Raw genomic sequence first — 14,077 nt, 5'->3', positions numbered from 1 at the left:
GTCCCTCCACCAGGAGGCCCTCCTTTCTCTTCTCCAGAGCCTGCTGTGTACCGTGTCATGTCCTGGCGTCCGGTCGCTTGTGTCCCACAGAGCTCAAAACTCCCAGGGGGCTCCACTGCTTCAGAGCCACCCCGCCTTCACGGCTCCTTGGGCACCTAAGAGGCCAGTTAGGAAGTGGCTCACTAATACCACCTAAAACCAGATCTGGATTCAGGCACCACCCTCTTTGCCACACTCCCCACCGCTCCCTAGAGTCTCACACTCACCTGACTCCACTCATTAATGTACCTGTGTGACTCACAGAAGATCTGAGTTTGATACCAGGACCTGGATGCTTAATCATTATTTGAAAAAAAAAAAAAAAAAAAAATCCAAAGAGCCTTTGGACTCACCTTGTAACTGTCTTGAATCCTCAGCTCCCACGGACGGGGTCCTGTTTTGGCCTCTGAACTCTCAGTGGGGAGGCTGTGCCTCCCTTTGGGTTGCTCCTGCCTCCTCTCTCTGGCTTCCTGCATGATGGACAGGCCCTCTTGGGTTCTGGCAGAGGGACCCTTCTCCGAGCAGGACCTCCTGATGTCCAGTGGCAACCTTCCACAGGCCTGTGGGGAGTCACCCTCATCCGGCCCAGTGGATTTCCTTGGAGTCCTTTTCTTGCGGTCAGCAGGGGGCGATTTGGGTGATACCCTCCCCCCACTGGCTGGGTCCTCCCGAGCAGAGGTCCTGGGCTGGGCGGGGTAATTCTGACACTTCACCCCGAGTTGACTGACAGAGGCCTTGCCTTCATTCTCGGTGACCCCCAAGACTTTGTGCCTGGGACCATCGGGGACGGGAGAGGCTGCAGGACATTTTTCGGCAGGAGCAGAGAGTGGCAGAGCCCACAGAGGGGAGCTAGACTTGGTGGCTGGGGTTGGCCCCGTGGTCTCTGCTGGCTGCCTGGCCGAGGAGGGGCTGGACGTGCGAGTGTGTTCGGCAAGGCTGGCTCGTTTGGGGAGACCCCTGGCCTCCGCGGCCTCCTGGGGGCTCCAGTTTCCCGGCTCCAGGCCTCCTGGCCGGCTGGGTCTCTCAAGGGGCGAGCTGCTGCGCTCCAGGGTGGGACTGTCCTCGCGCTCCCGGGGGCTGGCTCTGGAGCTCTGCTCGCGGTACTGGGCCATCAGGGCGTCGATGTCCAGGATGCCAGATCTGTAGCCGTCTCGCAGTTTACCTGGGTACGTCTCGCTGACCACCTCTGTCTTCCTTCTCACCAGCAGGCTGCTGGCTTTCGGACGGCTTCTCAGGGCCAGGGTAGTTTGGGACGTGCTACTTCCACTGTCCCTCCAGTTGCTCTGAAAACCCACGCCGTCTTCGGACCCCCGAGGAATCCACAAGGCATCCACGTCGATGATCCTTTGGCTGAAAGGGTCCAGAGTCCCGTCCCCGACGGGGGAAGGGTGGTCCGTGGGCTTTGGGGCTTTGGAGAAGCTGGTTACTGTGACGCACTCTGGTCCCTTAGCCCAGCTTCTACGGCCGGCTGAAGCCTGTGGCTCTTCGTGGTTGGGAGAAACCAGAGTAGACGTAAGAGAATGAGGTGAGGGAGGCGGGGCCCCTTTTCTGGAATGTTCCGGTGAGTTCTCAGGCCCCGACTTAACAACGCTTTTTGCCTTTTGAATATCAGGAATCTGATAGGTTATAGCAAAAAACGTTGCCCTGGGTTCCGAAGATGACCCTGGCTTCGCCGCTGGGGGGTTCCGGTCCTGTGAGGGGGTCTCTGCCTGAGTCGGGGAGGTTGGAGCCTTCTGTAAGGCACCGGCTGTGGGGGCCGAGTGACCGGTTCTCCTCTGCTCTGCTGTCGAAGCGTTCTCGGGGGCCAGGAAGCTGAATTCGTCGAATTTCACATCGTGGGGTAAAGTTCGCCGCCTCCACCGGTCCATCCTCTGGGTAGTGGGACTGGCCTTCCACGCCTTGGCTTCGGCCCCTGGGGCCAGCCTTGGGTCACCCGCGCTGACAGCCGCGAGGGGCCCTTTCTGCACAGGCTGAGTCCCTGGGCGTCCCTGTGCTGGGGAGCCTAATGGCTTGTCCTTGGCCCTGGCTGGAGGATCCAGGGGTTCCCCCTGGGGCGGACCCTCTCCTGACACAGAAATGCAGCCTTTGGAACTGCTCCCCACAACCTCGGGCCTCGGGGGCTGGGCCTCCCAGGCGGATGCCCTGATGGCCCCAGCAGAAGTATCTTCAGGGGCACAGGGCTCCTGGCCGACGCCCACGGTGGCTTTATGCTGGTTTGTGACCATCCCGCCTGTCCATCTGCGTGACGGGCAATTGCCCCCGGGCGTGTCCTTGGGCTCCCAACAGACAGGCTTTGGCCTGCCGGCCTCCTGCCCCTGAGCCTCCCACATCAGGCTGGCCCTTTGGACACACCCCAGCGGGCCCTGCGGGCTGCGCTCTGGGTCAGCAGGGGTGGCCTCCCGGGACAGCTGCCTGTCCTTGAGCGAGGGCCGGGGCCGGCTGCTGCGGAGCGTGACGGCCTGGGCCTCGGGCGCGGTGGGGACAGCCTGGCTGTGGGCTCGCTCCCCGCCGGCCAGCACCACGTCATACCTGGGCTCCACCCTCTGCCAGGCGGGCGCGTTTCCCGAGGGCCTCAGGAAAGGGCTGTTGGTGCGTCTGTCCCCGAAAGTGTGCTTTTCCGGGACGGGCGCGGGGCTGTGTCTCGGCTCGCCATCCGCCGGCTTCTCAGGCCAGCTGGGGTTCTCCTTCCTGGGGGGTGTCACTGCCGGCCACGGGCCTTTCTCGGGCCTGGGTCTGGGCTCTGAGGCCTGGGCCTCGGCCCCGTCCCGAGGGAGCGTGGCCGAGAGGCGGTGCCCGGACGGGCTGGCCACCGAGTGTCTCTCCACGCGGTGCTGGAACACCGTGGCCCACACTGTCTGCAAGCTGCTTTCGCCTTCCGGGGTGACTTCGGAGGAGCCGCCGCCCCGGCCGCCACTGGGGACTTGGTGGGAGCCGTCTTGGCACTCGGTCTTCCTGGACTTCATCGGGGGCGCCCCAGGCTTCCAGAGGCTTCTCGGGGAAGTCCGTCCATTCAGACTGTGTCCTTCCTTCTGCCGGAGACACAAGCAAAGAGGCCGGGTTAACGCTCGCCACAGGGACGGGAAGGGTCAGGCGGCCCTGTGGGCGCTTTTATCACTGAAGCAGAGACCGTGACATCCTAAGGCTGAACACCCAGCGCGGGCGAGGAGGAGGGAGACGGCCAGCGTCGGCGGCTGCTGCCAGGACACGCTGCGGTGACCTTGGAAAACGGGGCTCAGATACTGGGATCCTAAGACTCTTCCTTCCTGGTATCTGGCCGGGTTCTTCCCAGGGGTTTCCCTGCCCACCCACATGCACCAGTGAGCAAGAAAGTTCCAGAAGCCCAGCCTGTGAGAGCAGAAGAGCATGCAAACAGCCCCGGGGCCCACCGGAAGGCACCAGTTAAGTGGATCTCGCTCCAAGCTGGCAACGGCAGGCGCACAGACGTGCCTGTCTGCAGGAGCGGGTGACTCTGTGTCCATGACATCTGGGTGCGTGGACCCAGGGGTGCACTACCACTGAGCCGCACCCCCACCCTTTTTATTTTTTATTTTCAGACAGGGTCTCGCTAAGTTGCTGAGGCTGACCTCGAATTTGCCATCCTCCTGCCTCAGCCTCCCGGGCTGCTGGGATGAGAGGTGCGCATCGCGCTCGTTCTTAAAAACTGTACCTTTCTGTGCACGTGTGTGAATACGCACCTGCAGATAAGCCGTAATGAGGAAAAGACAGAAACGGACCAAGAGAAGCAGATGTGGGGGCGGGGCTGAGGACACGCCCTTCAATCTTACATGTTTTGGTTCTGTTTGATTTTTATGATGTGCATGTGTTAGTAATTTTTTAATCTTTTTTTTTTTCTGTTAGGAATAAATCTATCTCAACATAGTAAACATTTCCATGTGAACGGGGGGGCTTTCAACCATCTTTAAAGAAATAGTTCAGATCCAGGGATGAGACCCAGGACACGCAGCAGACCCCAAGGGTCCTGCCCAAATGACAGGGCTATAAGTGGGCTAGGAAGAAGCACTGGCCTTATTTTTAAAACGCTGCAGAAGTTTCTCAAAAACAGAAACACGCAACTGCCCCAAGATGGGGGCATTGCATTCCAAGGTTTTTGCCCAGAAGGAAAAAACAAAATACAAGGCCCTGCACAGCTTTGGTCACAAATGTTGCTAACAGCTTCCTCCCTAATGGCCCCAACCGGAAGCAAGCAAAGGACACTTACTCTGGCTGCCCAGACCACGAGGGGAACCCAGCGGCCACGAGGGAGTAGCACCGTCCAGGACACAGCCAGCCTCAAAATAATCACTCCATCTCAAAGTGGAGAGGAGGCAAAGTGGCCCAGAAAGCGCAGAGCGCAGAGCGGAGGCTGCCGGGGGCGGGGCCGGAGGAGCGCGGCGGGGCGCGGGTGTCAATCATCTGGACTGGGCGGTGCTGCCCCAGGTGCACAGATTTGTGCACAGCTTTGACCGTGTGCGCTCTGTGCCTCAGGTGCCCCCCAGCAGAGCAGCTTTAGAGCGTTAGGTCCTCGGAGAGCACCCAGCACAGACCAGTCTTACCCAGCAGCTCTGTTATGAGTTTTTTCTTACTGAACAGATGACACAGAAACAGTTTTTTTAGGCAGTGGAATTGCTGCTGGCTTCTTTCTTTCTTCTGCTGGGTGACAAGTCAAGCTATCAGGGATTGACCCCAGGGGCGCTTAACCACTGAGCCATGTCCCTGGTCCTTTTTGTATCTTATTTAGAGGCAGGGTTTTGCTAACTTGCTGAGGCTGGCTTTGAACTCGTGATCCTCCTGCCTCAGCCTCCCGAGCCGCTAGGATTACAGGCAGGTGTGCACCACACCACCGTGCCCTGCTTCAGAGACATTTAAACTTAAATTTGGGGTTTTAATAAGGTGGGGATTCATATAAGAAAAGCAGGCCTCCTTAGACTCCTAGCATAGGGAAAGAAAAATAAAATAAAACCTGGGCTGGGGTTGTGGCACAGTGGTAGAGCGCTTGCCTAGCATGTGTGAGGCACTGGGTTTGATTCTCAGCACCACATAAAAATAAATAAAATAAAGGTCCATCAACTAGGAAAAAAAAAAAAAAAAAAAAAAAAAAAAAAACCTGCCAGTGACATTCAAAGCCCTGCTTGACACCAGGGAGTGGAGACCCATCCCATCCCCCCGGCCGTCATGCCAGAAGGGACTCTGAGAGTCCCAACACTGGAGGAGCAAACGCTTTCTGGTCCCAGACGGGTCTGCTTCCCAGGTCGGGCAGACCCAGCCTGCTCCCAGGAAGAGCCGCTGCCTGCTGGGCATGGGGGGGCCAAGCCCGGCCACTGCTCACCTCTTCCGTGGGCTCCTCGGGGCGCGCGGGGCCGGGCACGGGGCTCCGCTCACACCTGATCTCGCTGCTCGGGGCTGAACTTGAAAACCTGCACAGAGACCCCAGTTACTCCCCTGGAGCCAGAAGTCCAGGCTCCCCCGCCCCACCCCCGCCCACTCTGCCACCAGCTCAGAGGGGCGGGGGCGAAGTCACCAAATCACCGTGGCCAAAGCCACAGGACTGTCCCTTTCTGGTCAGCTGGAGGAGGAGGGCGGTGAGAAGAGCCTACCTCGGGCAGAGCATGGTGGGGTGGAGGGAGCCCAGGCTGGGTGAGGACAGCTCTGGTCCCAGCTGGGCCGTGACCTCACCTGAGCCTGCTTCTTCCCCTATAAAGTGGGGATAATTAGCACCTGCTGTCCTCTTTTATGGGGCAGATAAGAGGCTACCCGTGGCCCTAATAGCTCCACGGAGGCGTTGGGGGAAGAGAGGAGAAGCCCCAGGAGGGGTGATTAATGCTTCTGGCCAGCAGCCCACACCCCACCTCGCACCTGCCCGGAGCCTCGGGCAGTGGGCTCTGCCTCTCTGGGTGGTCAGAGTCGAGTCAATGTCCCTCTGTGCCTCGGTGTCCCCCCTTATGAAGGGAATGGGGAGGAGGCGGAAGCCCCCTCCGCTGAGGACGCTACCTGCAGATGTGGCACGAGCTTGGTCCAGGGCTGGGGGCTTTGGAGAAAAGGGTGGGGACAAAGGTCAGCCAACTTGAACGGGACCCCCGCTCGGCCTCTGGGTGTTTCCTGGGTCATGTCTGAACTCCTTGCCTGAGACTCCCGCCTGTCAGATGATGGCATGACCCGCTGGGGCATCCTGGGGCACAGTGTCCTCTTCTCTGTCCTTGTAACTCAGGCCTGCCTGACCTGAGAATCCCTTGGTGACTTAAAAATGACCCAAGGCCCAGTGATGGGAAGCTCTGGGGCACGGCCCAAGCAAGGGTCCTCTTCCTGGGGTGATTCTCCTGGGTCGAGGGCCCGGTGGCGGCTCTGGTTCCAGGGCCGCGAGGGCAGTTCGCCCAGAGACCGTCCCTGGAGGCTCCTCCCTGGACTAAGCACCCCTGTGGCGTGGGAGACGTTGCGTCGGGGGGCAGCTCCCTGCTGTGGGCCGGGCTCAGAGAGTCGTCACTGACCGGGGGACCCGGGGCCTAGCCAGCGGCCCTGCCGGGAGGGCTCCCCGTGACAGGAGAGTCCCACACTCTCGGTGGGCACCTGGGGTCCTGAGGGGGCGGACTCCGTGCGGCTGTCCTCAGGGTGAAGACAGCAAGGCTCCCAAGTTATCCCGGCTCCTCTGATTGGACTTGGGGGCCGCTCACGGAGGCCGGGCCGGATCTGGAGTGTTCTGGACGTTGGGAGGAAGCCCGGCTGTGCACCGGGGAGGCGGGAACAGCCTCTCCTTGTGAGGGAAACGGAGGATCCGATCCCAGGAATGCAGGCTGCTCCCACCCCCGCTCAGGGCTGCAGATAAGCCCGGCCAGGAGGAGCCCGCGCCCTTGACCCCTCTGCCAGGGGCGTGGGTTAGGTCTGGTGAGGCGCACGGGAGGTGCCCACTTACAGTTTGGTCAAGTCTGCTGACAGTGGCCGCGTGGGCAGCGTCCTCCTCCTGGGCTCCAGCCTCACCCCGGGGCCCTCGGAGCTCCAGCCTCTGATCCGCTCCTGGACGTTCACGCCCACCTTCTCAGGCTGTGGTCCTGCGGACGGGGACTGAGGGGTGACCGGGGGGCGCTCACACCCTGCTGCCAGGCCCAAGGCACCCTCCTCCCCAAACAAGCTGAGGCGCTTCTTGACGCTGCCCCTGGACGTCCATGCTGCCTCTGCCAAGGCCTCCCTGTTGGCCCCTCTGGTCTTGACCTCTGCCAGCTCCAGGCCTCTTCCCGACCTGGGCAGAGGGGACGGGGGCGTCTTTTCTGGCTCCTGGTCCAGTCTGGCTTTCTCTTCCTGAGGACGCCGGTCATCTCCAGGGTCCACCCTGGCTGTGTCCCCTGGGATTCTGGGGCTGCCTGCCTCTTCCTGCTTAAGAAGCATCTTCTCCTTGCGTTCCCGGATCTTCTTGGCAACCTGCAGGAAGTCTGAGTCTGGGTCCCCGCGAGGAGCTTCTGCTCTGACGGAGCAGCCCCTGTCCGCCTTGGGCTCCGGGTTGGCCGTCTCTGTCCCCTGACGCCCCTCCTTGGCCCCCTTCCTCAGCAAGGCCTCCTTACTCTCAAACCGGGCCGTGAGGTCCATGGACAGAGGCCGGGGCTTCCTCACCCAGGTCTTCTCGGGAGGGGCCGGGGGCACTTTCCCTCCCACAGCTGCCCCGCCTGGGCCTGGCTTCTGCGGCTGGATGGGCTCAGTGAAAATGGCCGACACGGGCCTTCTCTTGGGATGAGGCCTGGGCTCCAGAGCAGGGCCTGCGGTGTCCTCCACACTGCTGGCCTTCGAGAGCGTCTGGGCCTGGCCTGCCTCCTCCTGGGGTGCGGCCGATCTTGTGTCCTGTGGCAGGGAGGCCGGTCGGGGGAGGGGCCCCGGGGGCTTCCGGGCAGGCAAGGCAGGCTTGGCGGCCACCTCAGGCCGGGCACTTGAAGGAGCCTCCCGGGACACACCAGCGGTGGCCTCCCGAGCCACCTCGCTGACCCCTCTCCCCAGAGTGGGGCCGGTTTTGGTGGCTTCAAAGAGGATCATGGTGCTAGGGCCGGGCCGCGGGAAGGTGGCCTTGCTGAGTGGGGACGGGCCTGTCCGCGGGCCCTCGGGGCCGTCCACCTCCTGTCCGTCCACCTCCTGTCCCACCAGACTGGGCATCCTACTGTCCAGAGGCTTCGAGGCCGCCTCCTCGGAGAGCCCAGCAGCACAGGGCCTGGGGGGCCCGGGCCACAGGGGTGGGCCCGGGGGCCTCACATCGGGGGCCTGGTCCTTGGAGAAGGGTTTCGGGCTGAGTCTGGGCAGAGGGAAGAGGCGGGCCGGACTCCTCAGGGGGCTCTTTCCTTCCAAGATCCGGGCCGAGGACGACCCCGAGGTGCCACCTGCTTGGCAGAAGTAGGTCCTCTTCAGGGTCTCCTCCTTACTGATGTCACCGAGGCCCGGCACCGCCGTCAAGGATGTTATAGAGCCAACTTCGACCCGCGTCACCATGGTTACGGTTGTGGATCCATGAGGATTAAGAACATTGGAAATGGAGAAGCGACTGCTTTAAAAAAAGAAAAAAAAAAAAAGTAAATTTAGCAGACGGTCAGCGTCTGGATCAAAGCAGAGCCCAGGTGTGGGCAGGGGACCCCGAGGCGGAGCCTGGGCACGCGTGGGCGGGTCTCCTGCCTCGCTCAGCTCTGGGGAGGGAGTGGCCTGCACAGCCACTCACAGGGCTGGGGAAGGGGCCAGCGTCCTCCAGGTCTTCCCTGACCCAGCCCATCTCCAGCCAGGTCTTAGAAGCCAGCCCAGAGACACACAGGAACAGGCCAGAGTGCGCTCAGTGGGGACCTGAACCCCGGCCAGAACCCACACGCACATCACAGGTTCCAGCCTGAGGCCCCAGGGGAGCAAGTTCTCTTCCCCCGGCTCCCATGTCAGACACCCAGCACAGAGAGGGTAAGTGAGCAGCCTCAGCTCACACAGCTACATGCACCAAGGTTTCCTGGAATTGCAAAGCTGGTGAGTGACCATGGATCCCATGCCACAGTCACCAACCCCACCAGGCCACCTGGAGCCCCTTGCCTTCCCCGCGTCGCTGAAAAAACAAAGCCATCGTTCTGGCTCAGCCTGCCGGCGTTCCTTTGCTGTTGGGTTCTTTTTGTTGAACACCTACTTTACCCTCCTTCTTCTTTTCTTCTTTTTTCCTTTTAACCAGGGACTGAACCCAGGGGTGCTTACCTACCGAAAAATCCCCACCCTTTTTATTTTTTTCTTTTGAGACAGGTTCTCGCTAAGTTGCTGAGGCAGGCCTTGAACTCGAGATCCTCCTGCCTGGCCTCCTGAGCTGCTGGGATGACAGGTGTACGCCACCACGCCCCACCCCAGTCCCCTTTGTGTTCTTAGTAAGAGTAAAGTTGACCGTGGCATCTGACCATGGGTGAATGGCCCGTGGAACCAAGAGCTGGATATGATCTCTAAATCTCACCCTCGCGACCCTAAAACGTGGGTACAAAGGTCAGATTTCACTTGCAGTGGCTCTGGGTTTTAAGCCCCTTGTGAGACCTGCTGTCTCCAGGCAGGAGCTTCCTCTCACATGAATCTTCAAACAACTAGCAAAGGCAAGAATTGTCATTATCTGCCTTATGGAGATGAAAGGAAAGGGCCCAGAGAGGTTACCCAGCTTGTTTAGGATCACACAGCTGCGGCCTGACCTCCAGCGGAATGGGTCACATCCAGCCCTGCCTTTAAAGAAATATTTTTCTAATTCCTTTCTGATCTTAAAAAGTACCAGACAAGTCGCAGTCCTTAATCCACAACACCCCCCCCCCTTTCGCGCCCGTGTTGTCTTTCCCTGAAAAACTGCCCCGCCCAGCCCCCACCCGGAGGGACTAAAACAGTCGGAGGTATTTTAGTTCAGCGCCAGCCTGCTGCTTCCCTCCCCTGGGCCCGCGGCTGACTCACTGGCCGTCTGCAGGAAGGAAAGGCAGACAGATTTGATATTTTCTCTTACACGCTCAGTGGGCTGGCAGATTCCTTCTCCCCAAGCCGGAGACCATGAGCTAGACGCACTTCCAGCAGAACAGAGGGCAGATCTGCAGGATCTAAGGACTGGGCACGCCCATCCGCGGAGACCCCAGGCGGAGCGCTAAGGCGCTGGGGGTCCCTCCCCAAATCAGGGCTGTCCACCCCACCGCCGGCCATCAGACGGCTTGAACCCTGCTCCGGGACGCACGCGGCCCACGACACAGGACATGACGGGGTGCAAAGGACAGAGAGAAAACCTCTGGCAGAACCCACCAGCGTCTTCCAGCCCCCACGCGTGGGTGGAGCGTGCACCCACTTACCGGAGCTGGCAGGCCCTGGGTGGGGACGTGTGACTCCCGGGGAAAGCCACCGGAGTCTGTGCTGACGGGGAAGCGACGGGGGAGGGAGGCTCGTCCCTGCAGGCTGAGCTTCAGCAGGTCTGAGAGGCACAGGGCGGCAGCCTCAGTTCCGGAGTTCCGGCAATGTGTGCGCAGACGGCACGAAAGCGCCTGGGTTCCAACTGCATCCGCTGGCATCTCCTCCAGCTTCTAAGACACACTCCTTTCGGCTTTTTTTTTTTTTTTTTCTTTTAATTTGGTAGCCTTATATGTACATGTGTGCGGAAACAGTCCTGGGTCCACGGTAGGCAGGCGATAAAAAATCTTCCCTAGTACTGGGATGCATGTTTATTGAGCACCTACTATGTGAAGAAGAACTATCCCTGCAGCCAAGGAACTCACAGTGTTAGATAACACCACACACACAGAGAGAGAGAGAGAGAGAGAGAGAGAGAGAGAGAGAGAGAGAGAGAGAGAGAGAGAGAAGCAACTGCAACTCTAGGTCATAATGTCCTAGTTTATCAGAGATCAGAAGGAAGCACAGGAGTAAGAGGGTGAGCTGCCCAGATCTGGAAAGGTGGTCCCAACCAGTGCCCCCAACCTAATGTGGGAGCTCTTGCTTCTGTTCTGCCTTTATACAAGGCACCCCTTGGAAGTCCTCAAATGCTTCCTCAGGGCCTTTGCACGTGCTCATCCTGTTCCCTGGGGGCGTCTTCTTCCTCACACAGGGACATAGGCTCAGACCACAGCTCAGACTTCTCTGCCGGCCTCCGACCTGGAGCCAGGCTGTCAGCGGACCTTCAGGCACTGAGCAGGACTCGTCAGGGCTGGGCAAGCACATTTACTAGGGCAGGATCTTCACTCCACATGCAAGAGTAAGCTAAGGGTTGGGGGACACCCTTGGCCCCTGCGGAGGTGGCGACCCAAGTCCAGGAAAGAACGAATCAATGCAGAGGAAAGCCTCAGTCTCCAGGACGCTGCAGATGGCCGAATGACAGTTCAGACTCCTTCCCCAGCGAGTCTAAAAACCCCGCCTTCTGGGTTTCCACTCGATCTATTATAAAATGCGAGGAACTCATTTAGGTCTGTGCTTTCAAACCTTGCTTTCAACGCATCGCATATGTCGCGTTTGATTTAAAAGCTGCTAGTCTCTTCCAAAACATTTCCGAAGCCCACTCGCATTCGAGCCAGCTGCTATTTATTCCCGGGTGGCCTCGCTGGCTTGCTGCAAATGCCTCAGGGAAGGCTGTGGACAAAGCCAGGTGACCAAGAGCTCCGTGACGAAGGTGGGGGGGGCAGCCTGAGCCAGATCTGGTTTTGTGCATGTGCATGCGTGTGTGTGCACCGGACACGCTAATCATGTATATTCACTATCGCGGAGGTCAGCATGGGGCGGACAGGCAGCAAGGTGCTCATCTGGGGGTCAGGAGGCTGTGGGCGACAGGGACAGAGAGGATATCAGCAGTGGGTTCTCTGCTGAGGCTCAGCCTGAAGGATCCACAGGTTTGATCTCTCCGAATTAATTTGCAAAGCTTGAAATTCCCACTTCCTGCCGTCTCGTGCAGAGACACCGTCTGTCTGTGGAGGGAGTTGCTGAGCAACAGGTGACCGTTCCAAAGCCTTCATCCCTGACTCTCCTGGCGTGGGGCTCCGCGCACTGGTGCTGGGGTGCAGTCACAGGGCTCGGTCTCCCCGGGGCCCGCGAGAGACGCTCCCATTCAGAAGCAAATGTCTGGGCAGCTCTTACCCTGGATCCGGGGGCCTTGACTCATTCCAGCAGCTGCTGTCGCGTCTCGGTAATTACACCCTCAAATCCGCTCCGGGAGCTCACCAGCCACTCAGGCAGCCCGTCTCTGGCTGCTGCTGCTTCTTCCTGGGAAAGCCACCATCTGGTGCGGGCTGTGGTTCGGTCCTGACACCTTTCAGCGTCTTCCGGAACATGACCTTGGCCCCCGAATCTGCAGACCCAGCCCAGGCGGTACACAGTGCAGCGGGCCAAGAGCAGATTGGCAGCGTGCGTCCTCCAGGAGGAACCGGGAGGAACACTTGAGGTCTGTCCACCCACGGGCCCCAGAAGCACGGGGCCCAGCGGAAACGTCAGATGTCACTGGCGCGTGTGCGTCCTCTTCCCTGTCCCCACGGCCGCCGCCCTACCTCATCTGTCCATCCATCCATCTGCCCATTCATTCACTCATTCCAGTGCCCAATTAATGAGCACCTAATATGTACCAGGTGCCAGGGATATGGCGGCAGTGAACCTAACACATGGAAAGCCCTGATCTTCGGAAAGACCTTCGGGAAGAACACGGAGACAACACAGTAACAACATACTGGACTAAAATGTAGAGAATGTTTGGCCAGTGACTTTGCAGGAGGGGACTCCAATCAGTGGCTGGGGAGGAACCTCTGCCTATCTCGGCGGGGCCTCCTGCTGCCTCTTCTCCAGCCAGCCCAGCAATCCCCCAGAACGCCAGGGCCAGGACGTCGCGCCCAGCTCAAAGCCCCCGCATGTCTCCCACTGTCGCTAAATGAAGACCGGTTCCTTCCATGAGGCCCAAGATCTGACCCTTCCTGCCTCTGTCTGCAGCCCTGCTCGGACAGAGGGCGCCCCATCTCTCTCTCCCGCTCGCTCCCCTACATGGGCAGGGATGCCCAGGCAGGAGAAAGGAGTCTCCCTGTTCCTCCTCGCTGCCTGCTGGCCTCAATGCACCTACGTTTCCTGCCTCCTCCAGGAAGCCTCTCCTGATCACCCAGGCTGGGACAGGGTCCCCTTGGTGCTTGACATCTCTCTGAATCCATGCTTTCCTGAGCCCGCCTGCTCTCATTAATCCTGACAACAGCAGGGCGCAGTGGCGCATGCCTGTCATCCCAGCGGCTTAGGAGGCTGAGGCAGGAGGATCGCGAGTTCGAAGCCAGCCTCCACAATTTAGCTAGACCCTGTCTCTAAATTTAAAAAAAGGAGGGTGGGGTGGGGGGCTGGGGAGTGGCTTAGTGGTTAAGTGACCCCTAGAGTCAATCCCTGGCCTAAAAAAAAAGGAAAAAAGAAAAAAAAATATCCTGCCAACAGTGCGAGTTGTCCCTACATCAACGCTGCCCCAGAAGAGGACAAGACACTTGAGAGACCACAGTCCCCCTCACAGGGCTGGCAAGGTCGAAACCCAGGCCTCCTGACTCCCCGTGCACCTCATCCCTGTCTACCTTCAGCTCAGTAATCCCATTTCTAGAAAGTTCTCCTACGGAAGTCGTCAAAAAGAAAAGCTGCATATACGAAGATGTCCAGCGCAATGTGGTCTACAGGGTGCCCCCGGTCTTCCACCCCGCGATGACACTACTTGAAATAACCCAGGCTGGCGGGCAGACCACCCCTCGGGTCCCCAGCCAGCCTGGAGCAGAGGCAGAGCCACGACAAGACCTGGGCTGGGATCAGCAGAGATGGGTCAGGGCGGCTGCAACAGGAAACCACAGGAACGACTCAGGCGTTCTGTGAAAAGGTCAATGTCGCTGACCCAGGAAGGGGGCTTGGGCTCAGCACGTGTTGCGGGAGCTGGGGACCGGGCAGACAGGCAGGTGGGGTTCTCTGGGCTTGGACCTCGACACCTACATCTATGAAGTGTTTATGCAAATGACCAAGGTTTGGAAGAGAAGAGGTCCAGATGGGAAGGGACAGGAAAGAGCGGGAGGCCTGGAGGGGGCTCTCCGCGAGGTCGAAACTCCCTTTCTTCCCA

At 59.7% G+C, this 14,077-nt stretch overlaps 1 protein-coding gene across 9 annotated transcripts in view; it reads right to left on the bottom strand.

The window, feature by feature from the left end:
• KIAA1671 overlaps positions 1–14,077 on the bottom strand; it is a 143,617-nt gene that overhangs the window by 93,523 nt on the left and 36,017 nt on the right. For 6 of the 9 annotated variants that reach the window (XM_079151246.1, XM_079151238.1, XM_079151247.1 and 3 more), the window contains exons 2-4: positions 6,944–8,551; positions 5,366–5,453; positions 393–3,068 (exon numbers count right to left, since the gene is read on the bottom strand). In XM_079151246.1, coding sequence (XP_079007372.1) covers positions 393–3,068; positions 5,366–5,453; positions 6,944–8,496 — 4,317 coding nt within the window. In that variant the 5' untranslated portion in view covers positions 8,497–8,551. Of the gene's footprint in view, positions 1–392; positions 3,069–5,365; positions 5,454–6,027; positions 6,211–6,943; positions 8,552–14,077 lie in introns of those variants that run through there. The other 3 variants (XM_079151244.1, XM_079151242.1, XM_079151248.1) reach the window with 2 other exon arrangements.

The sequence above is a fragment of the Sciurus vulgaris genome (genome assembly GCF_902686455.1).
Source record: "Sciurus vulgaris genome assembly, chromosome: 8".
Lineage (NCBI taxonomy): Eukaryota > Metazoa > Chordata > Mammalia > Rodentia > Sciuridae > Sciurus > Sciurus vulgaris.
Note: the sequence above shows the minus strand (reverse complement) of the source record. Positions and strands in the feature narration are given on the sequence as shown.